Raw genomic sequence first — 27,370 nt, 5'->3', positions numbered from 1 at the left:
TGCAAGATACACCAGTGACTCACCCTATCACCCACACCTTCCTTGATGCTGTAAATTGCTTTTGGGTGATTATAGGTCCTGGACCCAAAATGTTATTTGTTTCTCTCTCCAAAGAAGCTGCCTGACCAGCTGAGTGTTTTGATCATTGTGGGTGGCCTCAAGCTCTGTCAAACCAAGGCCACCCCCAAAATGATGAAGAAAACTTTTTTATTCCTTCTCAGCAGTCTCCAATCAGAGGGCATCAATATTCACTCCTCCTATTTCTGCAATTCCCCTGCTCCAATTTTCTCTTTCCCTATTCCTCTGTCTCCTTTCTGCCAGCTCCCCACTCTTCTCCTAGCAGAGAGCTATCCTTCTTTCCCCCACTCACCCCCCTTCCCCATTACTTCTCAGCTTCTTTCTCTTCTATCCTCCCACCTACATCAAGGTATTATTTCTTACCTGTTAGTGTGTGCTCTTCCCCCTTCCCGTTCATCCCTCCTACCCTCTCCCCATCTTTATATTCAGGTGTCTCCCTGTTTTTCCCAATTTCGAACAAAGGGTCAAGCCTGAAACATTAGTTATCTTTTACTTTCCCGGGATCCTATGAGACCTGCTGAGCTTATCTTGCATTTCTGTAGATTGCACTCAACCACAGCATCTGCAGATTTTCTCTTTGAATTATTTTTATTTTGATGTCCTGTGTGTCCCTGTGCTGTACATTTCTATGGACATGGCAAAAGAAAAACAAGAGATACACGCAGCTAAGTGCACTGTTTGTTAGATTGATTGGCAACAACACTTAAAAGGAGCAACAACAAAAAAAATACCTGGGGAAATAAACATTGCAGGAAGCACAAGATCAAGGCAACTGAACACAGCATGAAACATGAGACTCAGGTGTTTAAGTACCAAGGGAAAGTCACTCAGACAACTAGGTTTTACATGAAAAGAAGTTTGATGTAAATGATCATTGACAATCTCTCCACGCATCTTTATTGAACCATCAAAATTGCAAAACTTTGCAAATTGCTCCTGGATCTCATTGAACAAAACTTGATACATCGCTGGATGCGCTGACATTGGAAAGGATGACCAAATGTTTGGTCAAGAGATGACATTTCTTTTGGAGGATACTATTAGAAGCAATGAATTCCTGAGACATTGGGACTAAACAAGAAAGTTATTCTTTAATAAAACAGAGAACCTGGAGGGATTCAGCAGGTCAGGCACCATCCATGGAGAGAAATGGAGAGTCAACATTTTGAGTTGGAACTGTTTTTCAAGACTTATTCTCTAACATGTATGGGAAAGTTGAATACATTCACATTTAAGGACTGTGAAGTACAACAGGAATATTACAATGGAGCTACCTCAAAAGACTGCAATGATCACAGTATCCAGGACACTGAGTAAAATGTCTTTACTCGACAAGTGGAAATGCACATGCTTCTTTCCAAACATCAGAATTGTTCCTGAATTTGCAGGGTCCAACCAGGCTACACGATGATCTTACTGAGACACAAGAATTTTTTTAAGACATACAGCACAGTAACAAGCCCTTTAACCTACAAGCCTGTGTGGCCCAAATACCCCAATTAACACAACCCCTGTCTACTTTGAAGGACAGGAGGAAGTTGGAACACCAGGAAGGAACCCATGCAGACATGGGGAGAATATACAAACTCTTTACAGACAATAGCAGATTTGAACTGGCGGTGGAATAGCTTTGCGCTAACAGCTACACTAACTGTGCTGCCGATGTGGTGACCAGAACTGTTCAGGGTCAGGAGACATTGTGATGTGGTAGGATGGATTCCTGTGGAACAATGGTTAATGGAGACCCCAGGAAGTGTACAAATATTAAACAGCATATATACATGAATGATAAAGAAAAACAAGCTGCTAGAGGAACTCAGCAGGTTGAGCAGCATCAGTGGGAGAAAAAGAACAGTTGACAATTTGGGTTGTGAACCTTCAACAAAGAGAGAAGAAAACTTATTCAAAGTCTGCACACCTTCACGATGGAGAAGGAAACTGGAGACATAAAACTACAGGTAATGGAATCTGGAGCAATATACAGATTCCATCTATTTGCCCCATACACAATTGACAAACAGGCACACCTCAAAAACAAGTGATGCTGAGTCACTGTGGAAAAGGGTGAACTTTAAACCCATCAGAAGACAACGTGCAACTGTACATTTGAGAATGGAACTGGAATACATAAATACACAAATCCTTTGACGCAAATCAGGGCCTGGTAGACAAAAGCCAATGTCTATCTCCATCACATATGAAAATACCATAAAAAGTATTTACAGCAATCAATTTTTGCCAGTTAGTTTACCACAGGCTCAAACATAAATTGAATTATTATCATGCATACCCCAGATACAGGGCAAAGCTTTGTTTTCTATACTGACTAGTCAAGTTCATTCATACAGTCGATAGTGCCATGACAAATAAACAAAAGTGCAATAAATCAGAGTTCAGGACATTATATTACAAAAAGAGAGTGAAAAGCAGTTAAACAGAGCAAAGGCATCATTTTTTTTTGCCAAGAATGAGATTCAGTTCAGAGGCTGATATCGACATGAAAGCAACTGTCCTTGCATCTGGAGGTTTGTGGTTTCAAACTCATGTACCTTCGGCCTGACAGAAATAGGTAGAGTGTGAGTGGGATGGAATGGATTCATTCAAACATTGGTAGACAAAATCATTGTTGTTCAAGTGTTTTGGCGTTCGTGGTGGTCGATCATGTCTCTCCATCCATCACGGTCGCTGACCCTCCAAATTGTAATTGTAGATACATGAGGCAAAAAACACTCCACCTGGTTGAGGGTTTTGAGAATCTTGCTTCTATTGCTACCTGCTCCCCACCAATCATGTGCCATATTTCACGTGCCATATATCATGTCTAGCTTTGTTCCAGGATATAGGCTCCTTGAGAACAAGTGTTGGGGTTTGTTATTTCAGATGAGTGTGCCACAATAGGCCAAATAGCTTTCTTTATTTATCTTGTGGCGATGGGCTTGTTTAAACTATGTTGAACCTCCAAGAAGACGCAATAATTGCTTCACTGTTTACACTTTACTAATCCAATACTGACACCCACTGGATACAAATCTGAAGCAAAGTTGAATCTACCCTTTTGTGATTAATTGCACCCATGAGGCCAACCAACATGCAACATTACTTGTCCTCACAGCAGGTTGGTTTGCGTACAGTGCAATTCAGATTATCTAAAATCAGATTCTCCAGAACCTTCATTTATCTAAATTTTTCTTTAAATTTTGATTAAATAAGGATATCTGAAACAAATCAGAAATCCTCATTTAGCCAAAAAAAAATTTTCGGAGCTTATCTGACCAGGGACGACGGGCTGCCAGTGGCAGCAGGAACCTCAGGCTCCCGGCACAGGCAGAGCCTTGGTGGGGAGGCGTCGGTGATTGGCGGCGATCAGAATTTTTGTTTGGTGAGAATTAAACATTGTTTAAATGCTTAAAAAGCCTTCCTTTGTTTTTTGTAGCTTAACCACTATTATGTGATTTGCTGTTGCTACTGGGCTGTTTTTTTAAAAATGACCAGTTCTCTGAAAAAAACAATTTATCCAACATAGGCAAGGTGCCAACCATTTTGGTTAATCGGAGTTCTGTTCTTCATGCAACAATAGCTTCTTTTAAACTGCAGCACCTGAGTAGCCCTCCTGGGACTCGGGTGCGATTACTGAGGCAAAGGTGCTGGAAAGTTGCAGGGAGATCTACCCATTAAATTACTAACCCGACGATTTAAGGGGGATCCCACCCCTGCAATAACACATCAGGTACTCACTGAAAGTACTGCCAGATGTTCGGGTGCTTGCTGCCCGCTGACGCACCCAAGCGCTGACGTCACCAGAATAAGCAGGTCGGCCATTTTTGTTTTCAAATCACCTGTGGATGTGATCTAGGTAAGTTTGACTGGGTTCCTTGACTACCTCTGAGGTAAGTCAGGAACCCGGTTGGATTCCAACAGGGTTGACCAGGTCAGACCCTTTCTAACTACCGCATAACCGGGGCGCTAACCAGGCAAATTGCCCGGTTAACTCCAATTTACATGGAAGCTTGAAAGGGCCTAATGAATTCATATTTTCCCAGTGGTGAGACGGGAAGCAGACTGGGAGATTGTTTCGTTGAGCACCTTCACTCTCTCCACTGCAACAAGGACCTTCGAGGGGTCAATCATTTCAATTCCACATATCAATTCCACACCACCACATCTGACAATGGCCTCATGCACTGCCAAACCGAGGCAACAAGCAAGTTGGAGGAACACCTTGTATTCTGTCTCAGCGCTCTCCAACCAAATGGCATTGACATTGACTTGTCCAATTTCCATAAAACCCCTCTCTCTTCGTACCTCTGCCTCCTTTCCTCCAGTTCCCCATCCCCTTCCTTTTCTTCTCCCCATTACTTATCTTTTTTCCTTCAACCCTCCCACCTGTATCTATCTTTCCTCCTTCCTCCCTCCCTTCTCCCCCCACCTTTGTATTCACTCATCTGATGAAGGGCCAAAAACAATGGTTACCCTTTGCTTCCAATAGATGTGTTTGTGTTGTGCACATTTTCCCAATAACCTGCCTTTTTTTTAAAAAAAAAACCAAGCCCCCTCCCTCGCAATCCTATCCACTTGCTTGCTTACCTTTATATTGCAGGCTTGCTCCATTAATCGCCTGGCATTTTCCTCAGCTCTGTACCGTTTTGGCAGCTGAACACGGAAGAATTTCAAAGCCCCTTCGAAATCAGCCTGCAGCAAGTCCTCCTTCGAGGTCTGCAAAGACAAAATTGAAAATGAGCTGATACTTGGATACACTGGGCAGATAACCAACATCTCAGCCGAGCATGCTTCCTTTAACTTTGCTCACTAACAAGGGGATGCGGTACTGCTAAAGACGTCACTCAGAATGCCATTAAGCTGGCCTCAGTCAGCCGCAAGGATCATTAAACTGTATAGGCTGAAAATGCTCATGTGTTCAAATCACTTTATTGCCGCACCTTCCCCAGAACCGTGACCTTTTCCAGCACATACAAACCCATCAAGTTTACGATGCTCCTTTACCTGCTGCCTTTTCCAGATCTCTTTCTCATCCCCCACGGTTGCTAGCTTACACTACCTCGGCCCCAACTTCTCCAATTTGCTCCTTAACTTTTTCTGCTTCTCTACACTCTCCTTTCCTTCCACGTTCTTCTATTGTCAGTGTTTTAGCCCATTCTTTGACCACCTGTCCTCATCTTGGTCACTGGAACTCCAAGGAGGGCTCCTGCGAGCAGTTTGGGTCCTTTTCCTATTTAAAGATGACACACAAAGGCTGCTGATTGTCTGAGGCCTTCATTAGGTAATGAACAACTAGTGTCAGATGCAGTACATAAAAAGGCAATGACATGCTCCAATAGAAATTGTAAAAAAAAATTCTGGTGGCCAGATTTGGAAATTCGAGTGCCTAGGAACATAGAAGGCTGCAAAAAATGTTAAACCTAGTCATCCAACATTGACCTCCCATCCATTGCAGACATTGATATGAGCCGCTGTCCCAGGAAGGCAGTCAACATCATAAAGGTTCCCCATCACCCTGGTCACCACTTCTTCAGACTGTGACCATCAGGCAGAAGGTACAGATGACTGAAGTTTGGCACATCTAGATTAAACAAGTTTCTTTTCAACAGCCATCACGCCCTTGACAGTCCCCTTATATACTAATCAGAGACTAGTGCACTGTAGAAAGTATACTGGCTGGATTACGAAGTCGACTGCCAAGGAACACAGAAGGCTCTATAAGGAAGCAAACATAGGTCCATCACAGGCTCCAACCTCTCATCCACTGCAGACATCTATGTGAGACACTGCCTCAAGAAGGCAGCCAACATTATAAAAGACCCCAACACCCTGGTCACAGCCTCTTCTCATTGCTACCTCCTGGCAGAAGGTACAGAAGCCTAAAGACCAACACCTCTAGGTTCCTAACATCTATCAGGCTCTTGAACCTCCCCTTGTTACACTAATCAGACTGCTACGACTCTACAAAAGGTCTGTCTTCACTATTTTAACTCAAACTGTGAATGTTAATTATCTGTCAACATTTTTGAATTTATTTACTCTTTTTAATTCTATTAAGTATACTTTTGTAGTTGTTTTTAGGTGGTTTTGTAGAATTTTTATAAATACCTGTTTGGCTGCAGCAAGCAAAAATTTTGGTGCATAATTGTACGATGTACTGTATATAAAAATAAACATTATCATTACCTCTTAAACCTCCACTAACCATCCTGACCAGAATATTACTTCAGGACCAAAGATCTGTCTGCATTATTGAAAAAAAATCACATTTTTATTGCACTAATTGCAACTGCGAATGTTTATGGATCCATCCTTTTAATATTTGTTATCTTTAATTTTTCTCATGTGGTCATGTAATTTCTGTTTATTATTTGTTAGTGTATTTTAAAGAATGACGTAGCTACAGCGTGCACAAATTTCAGGACATTTGTACATTGCAACGAAAAAATAAATTCTCATCACCATTTCTTGGGATTGTCCGATTTCGGAAGCTAAGCTGACACAGGACTGGTCAATACTAGGAGGGAAGATTGCCTAGGTGCTGTGGGTTTCTGAGGGGCACTGGACAAAGTAGTGACTCTCTGTCTGCCTTACGGTAGACAAAGTTAAAGAATTTAATGTATGTTACATTCTAAATATAGTATTATATGAAAATAATGGAACCTTTACCTTTTTACCTTTACATGGTACCCACTAGAGATTACAGATGGAGAGTGATATTTGAATGGAAGGCATGGTGTTTTAATGGATATTAATATTCACTGGATTGTTTTGATTGGCAAAACAAAGAGCCACGAAGTTGATGTGATCTTCGAATAAGCAGTGCAAAAACATGTAGCTCCTTTGATAGTTGACATTGGCAATGTGAGGTACTGAGCTTTGGTAAGTGAAAGAAACATTACCGAAAGATGTCGTTCAGCCTACGAGTCACATGCTGACCATCATTGGGTATGCAATCAGGAATATTTGAGTATGTGGTGATAAAAGCACTACACTACCCATACTCCTACCAGCCTACTGCAGGGGGCAACCACTGTACCTGCAGGATCCCCCAGGAGCAAACACCCTCTCTCCGCCTCTCCAGAGGGCCCCACTCCCCACGGACTCGCCCACACCTACACCCCCACTCTGTCAGACATCATCCCGCCTGCACCACTGGCTACCTCAGCCACCCCGGACCCAGCCGATCCTCAGACTGCCCTGCCCCTACCAAACATTGACCAGGAGCCTGTCCTGCGATGGTCCAAGAGGCACAGATGATTGCCAGACCACCTAAACTTGTAGATAGTACTCGGTACTGAGAACACTGTGCACCCCCCACCTGACTCATTTTAAGAAGTGGGTGAATGTGGTGATACTACACTGGCCACACTCCTACCAGCCTACTGCAGGGGGCAACCACTATACCTGCAGGAAGGCAATCTGGGAGGCTAGCCCCTCCTGCTGGCAGTCAATCACCGGTACATATAAAGACTCGAGCCGGCTCCTTTAGGGACAGTCAGACACGTGGAGTCAGCAAGATACTGAGACTGGTTTAAGTCTGTTGTGCAGTCTGTGGACTTTGCGTCAGAATTATTCGCTCACAGAGTATAAACTACCAGGGAGCCTGGTTCTTTGGTGTCATTAATGTTTACTTCAGCGTATCATCACATCAGAGATAATTTGAAGTGGTAGCTTGCATTGTATGAAGCTGGCAAGATTCTGGAGTTTAAAATGGCCATGCATGAGGTTGCAGCAGGCACTTCAGCTCCATACAATGGCGGAATCCCCAAACCTACACAGATTGCTTACACTCGGAAAACACTACAGAAAATAATAATAATAATACGACCTGGACTGGTAAGTTACTGACTGGTAAGTTAGTAAGTTTTAACTTACTAAAGAAAGCAAGCCAGTCTGCAATAAACCAGGGAGCAGATCACTGGAGACTCTTGGGAGGCCATAAGAAGCATTGTGTGAGAAGGCAGAAGCGCGACTAGTGCGCCAGCATTGGGATTAGACTGAGAGTTACCCATGCTACCAACTATCTTACTGGCAAATGTAAGATTGCTGAAGAACAAAATGGATTACCCACGGCTGCATCTGAACTGGAAAGAACTGCAGGGTTGCTGTGTTCTGGTGATTAAAGAAATGTGGCTCTACTACTCTATTCCAGATTCAGAGATCCAGCTCGATGGTCTTATCCCTTTCCGGGTAGACAGAGTTGCTGATGCTTCTGGCATTTGAGTGTTTACATCAGTGAGAACTGGTGCACGAATGTCTCTGTTGTAAAGACCTTCTGCACAGCAGAGAGAGTATCTTATGGTGAAATGATGACCCTTCTACCTGTCCTGGAAATTCATGGCCACGCTGATTGCCATTGCTCATGTTTCGCCTTCAGCAAATGAGAGTGAAGCAGGGAAGGAACTTTATAATGCCATCAATGAAGACCAGACGTTGTACCCTGACGACTGCATGATTGTAGCAGGCAACTTCAACTACATAACAGAAAACTGCTCTACCATGATTGCAACAGCGTGTCAACTTCACCACCAGAGGAGAAAACACCCGAGATTGAGGGTACACTATCATTACTGGTGCATACAAGGCTGTCCCTTGCCCCCACCTTAGATACTCTGACCACATATCTGTTCTGTTAACCCATCATACAGACTACTGGCAAAACAAATGAAGCCAGCTTTCAGGGAGATCAGGACATGGTTCAAGGAGGGGCTGGAAAATCACAGCAGCGCTACATGACTGCTTTGAAGGTACGGACTAGAGCCATTTCAGGAAGGTGGCCTCCAATGACGGATATATAAATCATCGACAAGTACATAATCTCAGTGACTGGTTACATTAGCAAGTGCATTGAGGATGTCATGGTGATCAAATGGTACACAACCAGGGCTAACCAGAAACCATGGTTGGAAGCAGAGTCAGCTGTGCCACACCAGTGACACGAGGCACACGTTGCAAGGGATCAAAACTATAAAAGACCACAAGAAAACCTTGTAAGTCAAAGACATGCCTCCCTTTTGGACACCTTCTATGCACAGTTTGATGAGAAGAACAGGCAGATGTCAAAGAAAACTCTGTCTCCACCTGAAGAACAGACCCCTTACCTAGCTGCTGCTGAGGTGAGGATAATCCTATCCAGGGTGATCCCACATAAAGCAGTGGATCCAGACAACGTATCCAATTGGGTACTGAACGACTGTGTAGACCAGCTGACTGAAGTCCTTACGGAGATCTTCAACAAGTCATTGCAGCAGTCCCTCATCCACACCAGTTTCAAGACACCCACTATCATCCCGGAACCAAAGAGGGTCACAGTAACAGGCCTCAACAACTACTGCCCATTGGCACTGACCTTCACCATTATGAAATGCTTTGAACATCTGCTGATGTAACACATCAAATGTATACATCCCAGAGATACAGGACCCATTTCACTTCACCTACAGATGTAAATGTTCCACTGATGATCCCTCCACTCTGTCCTGACCCAGCTGGACAATGATGCCTCATACACCAGGCGGCTGTTCATTGACTTCAGCTCAGCTTCAAACACGATCATACCCCAAAGGCTGGTGGAGAAGCTGTCCTCACTGGGACTCAATGCCCCTCTAAGTGAATGGATTCTGGACTTCCTAACAGAAAGACCACAGTCTGTTGGGTTGGGAGCAGAGTGTTGACCATCATCGCATTGAGTACTGGTGTATCTCAGAGCTGTGTTCTCAGCCCACTCAAGTTCACGCTAGTGAAACACAACTGCAACATCAGATCCAGCTCCAACAGTCCTCAAGTTTGGAGATGACACTTCAATAGGTGGCCTCATCAGCAATAACCAAGAGTCATACTACACAGAAGAGGTGGAAAATCTCATGAAATGGTGCAAGAATAACAACCTGAGTCTTAATGAGTGCAAAACTAGGGGATGATTGTGGACTTCAGGAGGACAAGGGATGGTCACCCTCCATAACACATTAATAGCTCAATAGTGGAAAGAGTAGAGAGCATCATTCCTCAGAGTCCACTTACAAAGTGACCTATCTTGGACACACATTTCCTCATTTGTCAGGAAGGTACATCAGCAACAACACTTTGGAAGGCTGAGGCGGACAAAGCCTCTGGTCACCATTCTGTCAACTTTCTTCAGGAGCTCTATCGAGAACGTCTTGGCCGGCTAGATCACAGGGTAGTACAATTATTGTAGAGCATCGGATTGGAGGTCAATCCATAGGACCATAAAAGTGGCAGAGAGGATCACTGGGATTACCCTCTTCTCCATCCCCCCTCCACCCCCAATCATTGTGATCTACCAGGATTGTTGGTTTAAACAGGGCTTTCAAAATCAGGGAGGTGCCCTACTTCCCCGCATGCAGCAGCTTCCAGCTACTCCAGCCAGGAAAGAGATGCAGAGGTTATTAGAGCCAAAACAACCAGACTAAATAACAGTTTCTTCCCACGGTCAATAAGACTACAGAATGACAGTTGAACTGCTAAAACATCTCTCTGTGGCTCTATGGTTCTATGGTTTATTAAATTATATATATATGTGTGTGTGTGTGTGTGTGTGTGTGTGTGTGTGTTTCCTTGGCCATTGTTTTGCTGTGGGTGAATCAGGACAAGTTACTGGAGATGTTTGTCCCCTGTAACTGAAAGCATCACCTCAGAATATTGATATAATGGAAAACTATAATAGAAGAAATAATATAAAGATAGTGGGCCTTAAGGAAGATGAAGAAAGCAAGAATATGAGAGAATTTATAAAAGATTGGATCCCCAGGGTCCTAGGAAGACCAGAATTACAGGAAGAAATGGAAATAGAGAGGGCACATAGAACACTAGCCCTGAAACCACAACCACAGCAAAAACCAAGATCCATTTTAGTAAAATTCTTAAGATATACAACAAGAGAAAATATATTGGAGAAAGTAATGAAGAAAATAAGAGAAGACAAAAAGACACTGGAATACAAAGGTCAAAAATTTTTTTTCTATCCAGTCATAAGTTTTGAACTCCTGAAGAAGAGGAAGGAGTTCAATACAGCAAAAACGATCCTATGGAAAAAAGGATATAAATTTATGTTAAAGTACCCAGCGGTACTTAAAATAGTTATTTCAGGGCAACAAAGCAGACTATTCTCGGATCCGGAGGACGCACAAAAATTTGCAGAACAACTACAAAACAAGCAGAGAGATGAAGATATGTAATGACAGTAAAAATGACCACGAACTATATGTATGTGTGTATATGGGTATATGTGTGTATATATATATATATATATATATATAGTGTGCATACATGAATGTATCCGTATTTAGAGGAAAATATATAGAGTATAGACAAGAATTAATAAGGGAGGGAAATGGAATAGAGGAAATAAGGAGGGAATTAAAAGAGTGACCTTTGTTACATATGAAAATTGAAATCTTTTCCGGGGGGGGGCTGGGTGGGGAGGAGTTACGGTCACTGCAAAATCAGTTGACGCTTGCGAGTGAATTCGCAAATCCAAATGGAGAGGGGAGATGTGGTTGTCCGACAAGGGATAAAGGGCAACTCAGGAGGGGGAGGGGAGAATGGGGTTAAAGAAGTTTTAAATAGGAGAATAAGGAAAATGTTTGATGTTTTAGAAATGTTGTCTTATAAAGTGTTCAAAACAAGAAAGCAGAAATGGATAAGAAGGAAAGGTGATGATGAGGAAACGGATAGGGAAGATAAACAAAGTATGAAATGGCTACGTTGAACTATATGACTAAATATTAACGGAATACCTAACCAAATCAAAAGGAAGAAACTACTAAATTTACTGAAAAAAGAAAAAATTGATATAGCATTCATGCAAGAAACACATTTAACTGAAATGGAGTATAAAAAATTAAACAGAGATTGGGTAGGACATGTAACAGCAGCGTCATATAATTCAAAAGCTAGAGGAGTAGCTATATTAATCAGTAAAAATGTACCAATTAAAATAGAAGAGGAAATAATAGATCCAGCAGGGAGATATGTAATGATAAAATGTCAGATATATTCGGAGTTTTGGAATCTACTCAATGTATATTCACCTAATGAAGAAGATCAAAAGTTTATGCAAGATATTTTTTTGAAGATAGCAGACACGCAAGGGAACATATTAATAGGAGGGGATTTCAACCTTAATTTGGATTCAAATATGGATAAAACTGGGAAAAAAATTAACAGAAAGAACAAAGTAACCAAATGTATAATTAAATCGATTCAAGAAATGCAACTTTTGGATATATGGAGGAAACAACACCCAAAGGAAAAGGAATATTCATATTATTCGGGTAGACATAAAACATACTCAAGAATAGACCTATTTCTGTTATCAGCTCGTATGCAAGATAGAGGAAGAAAAACAGAATATAAAGCTAGAATATTATCAGACCATTCACCCTTGATATTGACAACAGAGTTAGAGGACATGCCTCCAAGAATTTATAGATGGAGATTAAACTCCATGCTACTTAAAAGGCAGGATTTTAGAGAATTCATTGAAAGACAAATTAAAATGTACTTTGAAATAAATACGGAATCAGTGAAAGATAAGTTTATACTATGGGACGCAATGAAAGCGTTCATCAGAGGGCAAATAGTAAGTTATGTAACCAAGATGAAGAAGGACTACAATCAGGAAACAGAGCAGTTGGAAAGGGAAATAGTAAATATAGAAAAAGAATTAGCAATGAAGGAAGACACAACTAAAAGAAGAGAATTGGCAGATAAAAAAATAAAATATGAAACACTACAAACATATAATGTGGAGAAGAACATAATGAAGACAAAACAAGCTAAGAAAATGGTATTGGCATCAAGGAAAAAAGACAAACAAATCACATATAATCCAACGGAGATTAATGAAAACTTTAGAGAATTCTATGAACAATTATACCAAACTGAAAACGAAGGGAAATAAGTCAAAATAGATGAATTTTTAACTAAAATTGAACTACCAAAATTACAAATAGAGGAACAAAATAAATTAACAGAACCATTTGAAATAGTAGAAATACAAGAGATAATAAAAAAAACTACCAAATAATAAAACACCAGGAGAGGATGGATTCCCAAAAGAATTCTATAAAACATTTAAAGATTTATTAATTCCTCCCCTCCTGGATTGACAAAACACAAAGCTTACCAGATTCATGCAAAACAGCAATAATTACAGTAATACCAAAGCAAGGGAAAGATCCACTCGCACCAGCGTCATATAGACCAATATCATTACTTAACACAGATTATAAGATAATAGCTAAACTATTAGCAAACAGATTAGCAGATTATGTACCTAAAATGGTAAATCTAGACCAAACTGGATTTATTAAAAAAAGATGCACAACAGACAATATTTATAAATTTATTAACTTAATTCATGCAGTAGAAGGGAGTAAAGCGCCAACAGTAGCAGTTGCTTTAGACGCAGAGAAGGCCTTTGACAGAGTAGAATGGAATTATTTGTTCAAAGTATTGCAAAAATTCAGTATACCAGAGAAGTATATTAATTGGATTAAAGCATTATATAAGGGGCCATTAGCGAAAGTGACAGTAAATGGATATATATCAAAGCAATTTAATTTAAGCAGATCAACAAGGCAGGGATGCCCACTATCACCCTTATTGTTCGCGTCAGCTATAGAACCACTAGCACAATTGATAAGAACAGAAAATAAAATAAAAGGGATAAAAATAAAAGACAAGGAATATAAAATCAGTTTATTTGCAGATGATGTTATAGTATACTTAACAGAACCAGAATTATCAATAAAAGAATTATATAAGAAATTGAAGGAATATGGAGAAGTGTCGGGTTACAAGATTAACACAAATAAAAGTGAAGCAATGCCAATGAATAATGCGGATTTCTCAAAATTTAAGAAGGAATCACCATTCAGATGGCAAATGCAAGCAATAAGATACCTAGTTATACAAATAAATAAAAACCTCGGCCATCTATATAAACTCAATTATTATCCACTAATGAAAAAATTACAGGACGATTTAGAGCATTGGAAAGATTTACCACTAACACTAACAGGAAGGATAAACTGTATTAAAATGAACATTTTCCCAAGGATACAATACCTATTTCAGGCATTGCCAATACACTTGACGGAGAAATTCTTCAAGGAGTTAAAAAAAATAATAAGGAAATTTTTATGGAAAGGGGGGAAACCGAGAATAGCACTAGATGAATTAACAGAATGGTATAAACAAGGAGGCTTACAACTGCCAAACTTTAAAAATGATTATAGAGCCGCACAATTAAGATACCGATCAGATTTTTATCAAACAAGGGAAAAGCCAGATTGGACTAGATTAGAACTAGATAAAATAGGGGAGAAGATACCTGAACATATATTATATAAATGGGATGAAAAATTGGTACAACATAGGAGTTCTCCAGTATTACATCATCTGCTCAATATTTGGAAGAAGATTCATGTAGAAAGGAATAAAACAAATTACCAATTACCAAAACTAATACTAATGCAAAATCAGTTACTCCCTTTTACAATAGATAACCTTTCCTTTAGAGAATGGGAGAAAAAAGGGATCAAAAGAATAGAAAATTGTTTTTCAGGAAATAAATTATTATCCTTTGAACAAATGAAGGATAAATATAACTCAAGATACAGTGTTTGCATACTACCAACTGAGATCCTACTTGAAGGACAAATTAGGAAGCAGTCTGAGGTTACCAGAGGGAAGTAATTTTGAATATATGATTACAGATACAATGATAATCAAAAAATTTATAACAAATATGTATATTAAACTGCAAGAAAAGGAGAATGAGGAAACAAATGGTAAAACTAAACAAAAATGGGAACAAGATTTAAATATAAAGATAAAGAAGGAAATATGGGAGAAGTTATGCTCTGGAACGATGAGAAATACAATAAACACGAGGTTACGTATGATACAATATAACTGGATACACAGGCTATACATTACACCTCAAAAGTTAAATAAATGGGACCCAACAGTATCTGACAGATGTTTTCGTTGTAAAAAAGAAATGGGAACAACAATTCATGCAATCTGGACATGTGAGAAAGTAGAAAAATTTTGGGAAGATCTAAACCAGATATTAAATAAAATTACAGAAAACAATATACCAAAAATCCCAGAGATCTTCCTCCTAAGTAACATAAAAAACAAAGAATTTGGACTTGATTTGGATGGTCCAAAAAAAGATTTGTTAAGATAGCTCTAGCCGTAGCAAAAAAATGTATTATGTCAACCTGGAAATTGGAAGATAATTTGAGAATACAACAATGGTATATAGAAATGAATAAATGTATTCCATTAGAAAAAATAACATATAATTTAAGAAATAATATTGAAATATTTGAACAAATATGGGAGCCATACATAAAACACAATAGAGAAAACCTACCGGGGACATCTACCACCTAAAATAACGAAAGGAGAAGGAAATGAAAAGAATTGACTCAGTGGAATTTCTTGTTTATTTTTATTGAATGACAACATTGTTTGACTGGTTTAATGTATCTTAGATTTTGTACTTTAAATGAATGGGGGGGGAGGTAGGGAGGGTGGGATGGGAGGAGGGAGGGGGGGAGAAAATGACACTATATATTTGAAAAGGAAAATGTATGTATCTTGGTCAATGTGGTTTATGGTGTGAAAAAAAATAAAAGAATTTCATGTATGTTACATTCTAAATGTAGTATTATGTAACAATAATGGAACCTTTATCAACAACGTATTGGGGTTTTAGGTTAATTGGGCGTCATTGGCTCGTGGGGTGTTGCCATGCTGTATGCCTAAGTTATAAAAATTATATATAATTAAGGATAAGGGGAAGGCTGCGTCCCATGAGTCTGACTGAATTCTTTGAAGATGGAACTAAGGACATTGATGAAGGTAGAGTGGTGGATGTAGTGTTCATGGATTTTAGTAAAACATTTGATATGGGTCCCCATTCAAGGCTCATTCAGAAAGCAAGGAAGCATGAAATCCAAGGAGGTTTTGCTTTGTGGATAGAAAATTGGCTCATGAAGAGAAAGTAGAGGGTGGTTGTAGATAGTTCGTATTCTGCATGCAAGTCAATGGCTGGTGGTGTTCTGCAGAAATCTGCTCTGGGACTCCATCCCTTAGTGATTTTTATAACTGACCAGGATGAGGAAGTGGAAGGGTGGGTTAGTAAGTTTGTAGATGACGCAAAGGTTGGTAGTGTTGTGGATAGTCTAGAGGGTTGCCAGAGGTTACAGAGGAACATTAATTAAATGCAGAGCTGAGAATTGGTACATGGAGTTTAACCCAAAAAAGTGTGAAGTGGTTCATTTGGGTAGGTCAAATTTGAAGACAGAATGGAAAGTTAATACAAGGATTCTAAGCAGTGTGGATGAACTGAGAGATCTTGAGGTCTGATCCATAGGATACTCAAAAGTGATGCACATGTTGATAAAGAAGGGGTATGGAGTGTTGGCCTTCATTAACTATAGGATTGAATGCAAGAGCCTTGAGGTAATGTTGCCATTATACAAGACCTTAGACCCCACTTGGAATATTGTGTTCAGATCTGGTCACCTCATAACAGGGCTGTGGTTTCAAGAGAGAGGGTTCAGAGGAGATTTACAAGTATGCTGGTTGGATTGGAGAGCAGGCCTTATGAGGATAGGCTGAGTGAACTTTTCCCCTTGCAGTGACAAAGGATGAGGGGTGACCTGATAGAGACTTTTTCCTCAGGGCTGAAATGGCTAACATGAGGGGGCACAGTTTGAAGGAGTTTTAGAGATAGTACAGGTAATTTTTTTCTTCCCCCACACAGAGAGTAGTGGGTGCACGGGATGTGATGCTGAAAAAGGTGGTGCAGGCAGGTACAATAGGGTCTTTTAAGAAACTATTAGATAGGTACATGGAACTGAGAAAAATGAAGGATTAAGCAGTTGGGAAATTTGAGGCAGTTTTTAATAAGGTTGGCTCAACACTGGGCTGAAGGACCTGTACTGTGCTGTAGATTTCAATCTTCTAAAAGTGGAGGGTGGGAATGAAGATTTAAATGGAACCTGAAGGGCACCTCTTTCACATAGAGTGTGGTGAGTTTTGGAATGAGCTGTCAGAAGTGAAGGAAGCAGGAAAAACTTTAAATGACATTGGGACAGGTAGGTGAATAGGAAAGCTTTAGAGGGATATGTCTGCTTGGTTGGGCATGGACAAGATGGGTTGAAGGGTGTTTTTTTGTGCTGTAAACTCCGTGACTAGGGCTCAATCAGCAAAGTTTTTAAAAAAAACAAAAATAAACTTTATTCACAATAAATTATTTACAAAGAAGAAAACCATTTAAAGTCTCTTCACACTCTTTGTGTCATGTCCATACAATCTGATCATTGCACATTTTTACATATGCTCTCTATTTACACCATTATGGCACTTTGTTGCTTTCCCTTGGTCTCAGCTCCTCAATGCCCATTGACAGAAGGACTTTAAACTGTTGTTCTTCCCCACAGTGCCCTGGCATTGGCTGCGCCAAGCCTCAATGTATCCCTCTGCACATAATCATGCAGCTTGGAATATATCCATCAGCAAGGTTATTATGGACACAAGTCACCTCATTAAAGGGTGGAACAACAGAGAAGGCTGCACATACTCCACTTGGATAAGATGATGGAACTTCTTGAAGAGACTCAGGAAATTGACTGGACCAGTGCTCAATTTTTAAAGTATCCTTAGCAAAGGATGTAGCTGAATAAACTACTACAAAAAGTCAACTGAAAGAGGAGTTGAAATGTTGAGATGGTACCTGGGGCTGAGTAATGTCATATAGCCCACACACTCACTTGAAACAAGGCAACAATTCCACCATCACGGTGTACAACAGTTGCCTAGACAGCACCAATGTTTGTCCCTCCACTAACCCACCTGATAAATCACTGCTACTCAGCAGCTTACTTTTTGACATCAATGCTGGTTATTTTGAAGAAGCTGTACTTGTTATTCAATGGCGGATTGAACTTGATATGGAGAAATGTGAGGTTCTGCACTTTATGAAGTCTAATATGGGTAGAACCTACACATGGTAGGAATGGTTGTAGAGCAAAGGGATCAAGGAGTACAGGTATATAGTACCTTGAAAGTGGTGCCAGAGGGTAACAGGGTGTTCAAAAAGGATTTCAGCACTTGGCCATCAGTCAATGTGTTGAGTATAGGAGGTCATGTTGCAGTTGTACAAGACATTGATGAGGACACATTTGGAGTATTGTATCATACACAGTATTGTTTGAGAAACTCAGCAGGTTACACGGCATCCACAGGAAGCAAAGATATATAACCAACATTTTGGGCCTGAGCCCTTTGTCAAGGTATAAGCAAAAAGCAGACAGGCAACTGAATAAGAAGTTGCGGGGAGGAGGAGGAGGAGGAGGAGGTTTTTAAAATAGGTAACACTTAGAAATATGAAGATCCAGAGTGAACAGATCAGGAAGAGGTGTTCAAGAGGAAAAAGAAGGCTTATGGTGGAAGAAGGGGTCTTCAAGGTCCAAGGTTCCTTTTATTGTCACGTATTAACTTGTTAAAAATGTAACATACATGATATACTTTAACTTTTGTCTGCCATAAGACAAACAAAAGCCCCTTTCACACTTGTAAGTGATCCCAGGAATTAACCATCAATCGGCCTTTAAAGTACCTAATGTGAAAGCAAAATAGCTCAATGCCGGTGTCAGATGACGCCATCTCTCGCAGGGGATTGATGGCCTTGACCCCTAGTACAATCCCCGGTGTCTACAGGCATCAGCATTGCAATCAGGCAAGTATGAAGCGGGTAATTACATTGTGGGATTGAAATAACCCAAGTTTTTGCGTGAGTGCAGGAACGTGAAGGAAGAATGAAGATATAAACTTTGCCGTGGGAAAGTCGCAATGGGGGAGAGAGAGGAAATAAATAGCAATAGCAGACAACTTTTAAACAGCGTGGGAAAATTGGTAGCACTATAGCGCACAATTTATAAAGACCTTGGGGGAAAAAAGCAATGGTGGACTGACTTCCCAGAATGCTATGCGCAGCATTCAGCCCTTTCTCTGCCACATGGGAGGGCAGGTCCACCATCACTTTTTCCCCCACGGTATTTATAAATTGTACACGATAGCGCTACCAATTTTCCCATGCTGTTTAAATTGTATGCGATAGCACTACCAACTTTCCCACCCTGTTTAAAAATTCTCCGCTATCACTATTTATCGTTCCCATTTTCCCACGGTACCTCGTAAAGGCTTATATAGGTTGGCACATCAACAACAGGGGCTGAAGGGCTCATACTGCGCTGTACATAAAGCTTAATTATGTTATAATCAAGCATGATTAATTTTGTTACAAATACAAAATCATAATACATTGATCAGGATTTAGGGCAGGTTCACTATCGCTCGATGCGTCATGATGTCATCCTAACCCCGGGGATGGCTCCTTGCAAGTGTGAAAGCGTTCAGTGTCCCTGTTCAATCCATTGGCAACCCAGATCTGAACCTCCAACATGATCAGGAAGCCTTTAGCTCCCAAGGCCTTTCAGGAGCTCTTCTTGCCCTCAGCACCCTCTTGAATCCCAGCTCAAACACTTGGGTCAAGGAGTCAGTGTTCAGCAGCATGCAGCCAACCACAAGTTGCCTGCAGTCTGTGTGGGTCCCTCAGCCACTGAGCCCCTTGCCTGCAGTCTGTGTGAGTCCCTCAGCCACTGAGCCCCTTGCTAGTCCACTGCCGAGGTCAGCTGTAGGGTTCTTCAGCTGCTGAGTCACTCACTAATCCGCTGCCATGTTCACCACCTCTGCTTCTCTTTCTCAATGGGGTGGGGGTGTGTTCTTCCCATTTATGGTGCCCTGCCCACTTGCTGCTTTCCCAGAATCTGCTACCACTCCTGGCCACTGCTGAGCATAGACACTGTCATTTTGGGCACAGACCATATGGTTGCAGGATTAGGGTTGGACGAATATAGCAGGGAGGCGGGATGTAAGTAGGGCATTTTTGTCAATGCGGGCAAGTTGGGCTGAAGAGCCTGTTTCCACACTGAATAACTCTAATCATTGTAATATGCATTGACTACCCTACATTGCCTTACTTTTAAAACTGCAATGCTGCACACTTAAGAGGGACTACCTTTGAGATTAGTCATGCACTAAAATGCTCAACAATGTAAAGATCACTCAACAGCTTTTGTAGAGGAAGAAGTCTCTTCTGTGTTGCTCACATTCATTGCTAACCAATTCCATCAAAACAGATTAACCAGTCAGATTGCTGAACTGTGATTATCGCTAATAAATCTTTCATTAGTTGTAATGAGATATCTTCAGGTTCTGGAAGACTATGTTTATAAATTTACTCTACTTGGCCACATTTCAAGGCTAAAAATCCCATTTTTTTCCACTTTTTCTGCTCAACAGTTCCTTGGTTGACAATCGCTCCTTGTTTCAATTCTTAAATATGCTGCTTTGTGCAAAGGCAAGGTAGGGAAGCAGAGATGTTCAATGAATACCCTGTATTGAAGGGAACAACTCTCAACTGATGGCAGTTTTTGAACAACTATTTATCAAAGGGCATACTACATTGTGCGCTCATTTTGAAAAGTTAGAACTGTAAAATACACTGTTTTCCTTTGGGTAGACAACTTGGCTAACATATAGACATGCTGTTAACCTGTATAACTGTAACTCTGCACAATCAACCACTTACCAAAATAAAACCATGTAATTAGTTAACTATTTACATTAATATCAGATATAAATTTAACCAGCTATAAATTCACTCCATCACTTGCTTTGTTCACAAATTTTTCAAGACAACAGACCTAAATCCACTCTAGGCACTGCCAACCACAATGCAACACTGTCAACCCTACAGTGCAACAACACCATCTACAGTTCAGTGCCACCATCTACAGGACAATGCTGACAATCCCGTGTGGGAACACCATCTTCAGTACAGCACCAGGCCCCAGTGCAGCAATGCCATCTACAGTACAGAGTTGTCAATTCCCATAGCAGCAATGCTATCTGCAATGCAACACTATTAACCCCCCCATGTAGCACTGCCATCACCCATCAATGCAGTAACACCATCTACAGGGCTGTCTGCCAATCTCCTAGTGTAGTAACACCATCTACAGGGCAGATCCTCCAATTCCTTGGTGAAACGCTGCCAACCTCCCACAGCGCAGTGCCAGAGTAGTGCTGCCCAGCTCCAGTGCAGTGCCAACCCCCAGTGCAGCGACACCATCTACAATGCAGTGCCAACCTCCCAGTGCAGCGACACAATCTACAATGTAGCACTGCCCACCACCCTCTGTGTGAAAAACATGCCTCTCTTGTCCCCTTCATATCCTTCATTATTCACCTTAAACCTATGTTCTCCAGCTTTAGACTCCTCTAGGAGAAAAAGACTGTGCTTCTCATAATTTTATAAACCTGATAAGGTCACCTTCAAACTCCTTTTCTTAGGGGGAAATAAAAGTCCCTGCCTATCGAGCCTCTCCTTTCAGCACAACCCCTGCAGTCCTGGCAATATCCTTGTGAATCTTTTCAACATCCCCTATAGCTTAATTACATCCTTGCAAAACTGAACAAAATGCGATCTGACTATCTTTTCCATACAGATATAACATGATGCCTCAACTAGTCTGCTCAATGCCACAGCTGATGAAGCCAAGTGTGCCAAATATCTGCTTCACCAGCCTATCCAAATGTGTTGCCACTTTCAGTGAACTATGTACCTGAACCCTCAAGGTCTCTCTGTTTAATAATGCACCCCCAAGTCCCTGCCAAACATTGTGCAAGTTCTATCCCGGTTAAACTTGCCAAAATGCATAATTTTATACTTGTTTGAGTTAAATTCCATTTGCCCACTTTCTCAGTTAATCAATCTCCTGTTATAACCAGAGGGAATCTACTTCACTGTCCAATTACTAATTTTGCCAAACACATACTTAACTATTCACATTTTGACATTCAACAGGGGACCCAACACCAATCCCAGCAGTATACTGCTGGTGACAATCCTCCACTACTATTTTCTGACCATGCAAATCTTGTATCCAATCAGCTATCCTTGCCTTTGTGCTCTAACTTTCTGGACCAGTATTTCTCAACCAGGGTTCCGCAAGAAGCAGTGATAAATAGGCTAATGCATTTTTGAGTAATTTTTGTTTAATTTTATAGTCGTAATTTTACTATACATGGATGGCATATTGTTGAAAAATCCTTGGTTATTATAATAAAGGCTTCAACCTCTTATATTATTTAAAATGAAAACCTCGGTGTGAGGTCTCATAAACGAGCAGTATGATTTTTTTTGCACCGCCAATAAATTTGACAAAAAATGGGGTCATTTTTTCATTAAGCAAGTTATCCGAAAAAAAATGTTTACCATGTGAACTACGATAAAAATATAAAAAGAGGTAGATATTTAATAATGGTATATAATCATTTTTATGCAGAGGTTCCCTGAGATATGAAAACTATTTCAAGGGTTCTATAAGGGTAAAAAGGTTGAGAAACACTGTTCTGGACCATCCTACCCTGAAAGACTTTGTCAAAGGTTTAGTCCAAATTCCACATAGACAATGTCTTCTTTCGCCCTCTTGCTAAGCTTTTCAAAAGTAATTTGCAGAGACATCATTAACCATGCACTAAACCATGCTCACTCTCCTCAATCAACCTTTTCTTTTCCAAAGGTAGACAGATCTGGTCTCTCAGAAGATCTTTCAGTAACTTTCCCACCACTAACATTAGATTCACAGCCTGCAGTTCACCGGTTTGTCCTGAGGTGCATATTAACCACCCTACAGTCCTCAACTGTGGTTAAGGAAAAGAGAAAAGTCTATGTCAGGATGAGAGGAATTTCTTCATTTACTTCTCACAACATCAGAATACACCTGGTCAGGCCCTGAAAATTTATCCATATTTTTGTGCTTCAAGATCGGCAACATCAAGCTGATTTGCTTCATGGCCTCACTCTTCTTTGGCTTTTATGTCCTTCTCCACAGTAGTTACAGACAAGAGGACTTTGACCACCTCCTGACTCCTCATACAAAGATAACACACAGATAGTTAGAGGGACCTACTCCCTCTCTGGTTAATTTTTGCTCTTAATATACAATGAGCAGTTTTGGGCTCTTTATCTGAGGAAAGATATGCTGGCTTTCAAGCAAGTCCAGAGGAGGTTCATGAGAATGATCCCTGGAACAAAAGGGTTAAAATACTAGAACTGTTTGTTGGCTCAGGAACTGTACTCATTAGTTTATAAGAATAAGGGAGATCTCATTGAAACCTATCGAATACAGAAAGGACTGGATGTGGAGAGGATGTTTTGCATGGTGGGCAAGTCTGGAATCAAAGAGCACAACCAACCTCAGAATACAAAAACACCCCTATAGAACAGAAGGATTTTTTTTTAATACCCAGAAGATGGTGAATTTGTTGCCACAGACTGTTATGGAGGCCAGGTCAATGGGGATATTTAAGACTGAGGTAGATAATGGATAGATTCTTGATTAGGAAGGGAATCCGGGTTATGGGGAGAAGGAACGAGAATGTGGGTGAAAAGGCTATGAATGGCAGGGTAGATTGGACAGGCAGAAAGGCTTAATTCCACCCAATGTCTTATATTCTTAAAATCACAAACAGAATCATCAAGAATTCTTCTTTACTGTATCTATCAAGGATATCTCATGTCCCCTTTATGCATTCCTGATGTCTCAGGTACTCTCCTACATCTCTTACATTCCTGAAGGGATTTGAATGAACCCAGCTGTCTACACCTGGCCTCACTTCCACTTTTTCCCAACTAGAGCCTCAATATCCCTAATCATACAGGGTTCCCTACTCCTGCCAGCCTTGCGCTTCACTCTAACAAGGCCATGCTGTTCCTGAATACTCACTGTCTCAATCTCAAAAGCCTTTCACTTGCCAGAAGTCCCCTTACCTGCAAAGAGCCTTTCCCAATGATCCTCTGCAAGTTCCTGTCAAAACTGGAATTGCCGCAATGTGGGACTTTAACTTGGGAAGCAGTTTTATCTTTTTCCATAAATTATTTGAAAACCAATGGAATTATGCACCTTTGCAGACATATCAGCCATTCACCCAGCTTCATTTCCTTAGAGAAGGTCGAATGTACTCCCTTCTCCAGTCAGGCTCCCTACACATTGCTTCAGAAAACTTTCCTGAATATGCTGAACAAATTATGGTCCAGCTAAACCATTAGAAACTACCAAGGCAGCCCAAATCAGTACTAGAAGTTAAAATTACCTGCTATTACCAGCCTACTATTCTTGTCGATCTGCAATCTTCCCACTTATTTGATCCTTTAATTCCTGCTGATTATTGGGGGACTGATTTACAATTTCCATCAAATCTTCCCTCCAATTTTGTTTCAGATTTCTACCCATCAGTCTTGTTGGGTGAATCCCCAAAGTATATGCTCTCTGAGTACTGCTGTGATGTCATCCCAAAGCAAGATTGCAACTCGCCCTCTTCTCTTACTATCACCTCTGTCACATCTGTATCCCGGAACATTAAGATGCCTGTCCTACCCTTCCATCAACAATGTCACTATCACTGTCCCATATACCTATCCATGTTCCGAGTGTATCTGCCTTACCTATCAGGCTATCCTTCCTCCCTTGCTCACTATCCTGTCTAGTGGATTTTGGCCTCTTATGTTTGCTTCAAATTTCTCATTTGTTACATTACTATAGGTCCCAATCTCTAACACCAGTTTAAATCCTCCCACAAACAAGCAAATCTCCCTCCAGTATATTGATCCTCTTCCAGTTCAGGTGCAACCCGTCTCTCTTTACAGGTCGCCTCTGCCCCAGAAGAGATCTGCCTGTTCCAAGAAACTCAGTGCCTCCCACCTGCACAGCTCTTTAGCCATGTGTCCATTTGCCTTATCCTCTTATTTCGATCTTCATTAGCACCCCTACCAGGACCCCACCATTCTTCAGCACTCAAAGGAAAACAAACCCAGCCTATCCAGTCTCTCCCCATAACAGATGCATTCTGTCCCTGGCAACATCCTCATCCCTGCCCTCGCAACCACAATGATATCCTTCTGAACTGAGGCAATTAAAACTGCACACACATTCCAGTAGTTGCATGAAGTTACATCACAACTTGCCTTATTCTTACATTCTAGACCCTATGTACCTGTACTGCCTCCAACAACGATCTTTGGACGTACATCAAGGTACTGTTCCTCAATACTCCTTTGGATCCTACTATTCACTGGGTACTTCTGACCATGCTGAATCTTCCCCTATGCATCCCTTTGCACTGAGTGGTATTAAATTCCAACAAACAAGAAGAATTTCAGTGTGTTTGTACATTGTTCTTATGTGCATGACAACAAACTCTCATCTTCATGTTGATGTATTGACGAGCATATCAATAGTCACTTCAATGAATTAGCCAACTTTAAATTTATCCCTTAAGAATTTAATAGATGCAGTTCAGCAGATCACTTACAACCATAGAACAGAACAGCACAGAAACAGGCCCTTTGGCCCATCTAGTCTGAGCCAAATTATTATTTCACCTATGTAGAATCCGACTGTACTGTATGTTTATGAGGTTATTCCAGAGACCACCATCCATGTCAGCAGTTCCTTTCTTCAGGGATCTGTGGGGCCCCTTCGTCCCTGTGATTTTCTCTACCCTGTGGTCACACCACCAAGTAATCCTGAATGGGCATCTGACACTGTCTCCCTGGCAAGTCTCCCACCTCTTGCAGCCCCATGACCTGCCAGTTTCCCCATCAGTAGCATCCCCAAGACTGGGTCCCAACCATATCAACATGGTCATGTCTGCAGACTCATTCCTTTCCTGATGCACAGAAGTTTACCCTGAGTAAAGTTGAGTCAAGTGCTTTAAGGGTCATCTACAAGGTGGCAACTATATCTTAGATATCCTTTCGAGTGTTGAGTCCAGTATATCACGTAGTTCTGCCTGAATTCAAGGACAAATTTGTTGGCAGATGTACCAAGGTGCAGTGATAAAAATCGACTTTGTGAGCTGGACATCCTATACATAGTACAGCAAGTAAAACACAATAAAGAAATGCAAAGTTACAGAAATAAAGATCAGTTGATCACAGCAAAGGCAACATTATTTTACTGGTGTGAGGTTCATCCAGGAGCTTGATAAGGCCAGAAAATAATTGTCCTTGCATCTGGTGGTGAGTGATCTCACACTGATAAATCAATCTCCTTCCTGATGGGAGGAGTAAAGTTCAAGGTTCAGATTTTTTGTCAGAGTACATGCATGGCATCACATGCAACTCAGATTCTTTATCCTGTGGGCCAGGCAGAGTTTCTACTTATTGGTATTGTTAAAAAAAAAGCACTCAAGAAAAGATACATATGCAAAAGAGAGAAATATAAACAAAAAAATGAAAACAAACTGAATGTGCAATACAGAAAAAAATATTGAGTAATAAATAATATGCAAAGCAAGAGACCTTAAACGAGCCTCTGACTGGGTTGCCAATGGATCAAGCAGGAGCCTGTGCGACTGCAGAGGCTGCAGGAGTGGTAGAGGCAAATAGATTGGTACTTAGTGATTCTGAGGAACTCTCTTTTGTTTTTTCTCTCTCTCTCTCTCTTACTGTAAGGAGCTACTGGGGTACACGAATTGTGACTCTTGGTCTGCCTTGTGGCTGGTAGAAGGCAAATTTTGTGCAATATTACATGTTCTGTACTATTACATGACAATAAAGGAATCTTGAATCTTGTGAGTTTGTGGTTTAGGAGTCTAATAGTGGAGGGGTAGCAACTGTTTTGGTACCTATACCTCTGTTGATGGCTGCAGTGAGAACAAAGCATGTCCTGGGTGGTGCAGATCCTTGATGACTGATGTTGCGTTACAATGTCAGCATTTCATTTAAACTTTCTCAATAGCGAGGAGAGTTTGGCCTGTGATGTACTGTGTTAAGAGTATGACCGGCATGGGATCAAGGCAGCAGCAAGTACAGATGGAGTTGATGGAGGGGAAAAGGGGTGTATGTGTGATCATCTGAGTTACATTCACAACCCTTTGTAGTTTCTTATGGTCCCATGCTGTGATGCAGCCAGACAGGATACTGTCAATGGTGCACCTCTGGAAGGTTTTGAGGGATCCAGGTGACTCACCAGATTTCCTCAGGTCTCTAAGGAAGTGGAGGCACCAAGTGTACTTTCTTGGCTATCATGTCAAAATGGATGGACCAGGACAGGTCACTGGAGACATTTACCCCAGAAACATAAAGCCGTCAGCTAAGTCCACTTCAGCATCATTG

The 27,370-nt window shown here is 40.9% G+C and overlaps 1 protein-coding gene across 15 annotated transcripts in view; it reads right to left on the bottom strand.

Annotated features, from left to right (window-relative positions):
• Positions 1 to 27,370, bottom strand: part of rabgap1l (RAB GTPase activating protein 1-like) — a 458,975-nt gene that overhangs the window by 83,189 nt on the left and 348,416 nt on the right. For all 15 annotated transcript variants that reach the window (XM_069937564.1, XM_069937563.1, XM_069937559.1 and 12 more), the window contains one exon: positions 4,663 to 4,791. In XM_069937564.1, the coding sequence (XP_069793665.1) occupies positions 4,663 to 4,791 (129 nt within the window). The remainder of the gene's footprint in view (positions 1 to 4,662; positions 4,792 to 27,370) is intronic.

Source organism: Narcine bancroftii, chromosome 5, assembly GCF_036971445.1.
Source record: "Narcine bancroftii isolate sNarBan1 chromosome 5, sNarBan1.hap1, whole genome shotgun sequence".
Classification (NCBI taxonomy): Eukaryota; Metazoa; Chordata; class Chondrichthyes; order Torpediniformes; family Narcinidae; genus Narcine; species Narcine bancroftii.
Note: the sequence above shows the minus strand (reverse complement) of the source record. Positions and strands in the feature narration are given on the sequence as shown.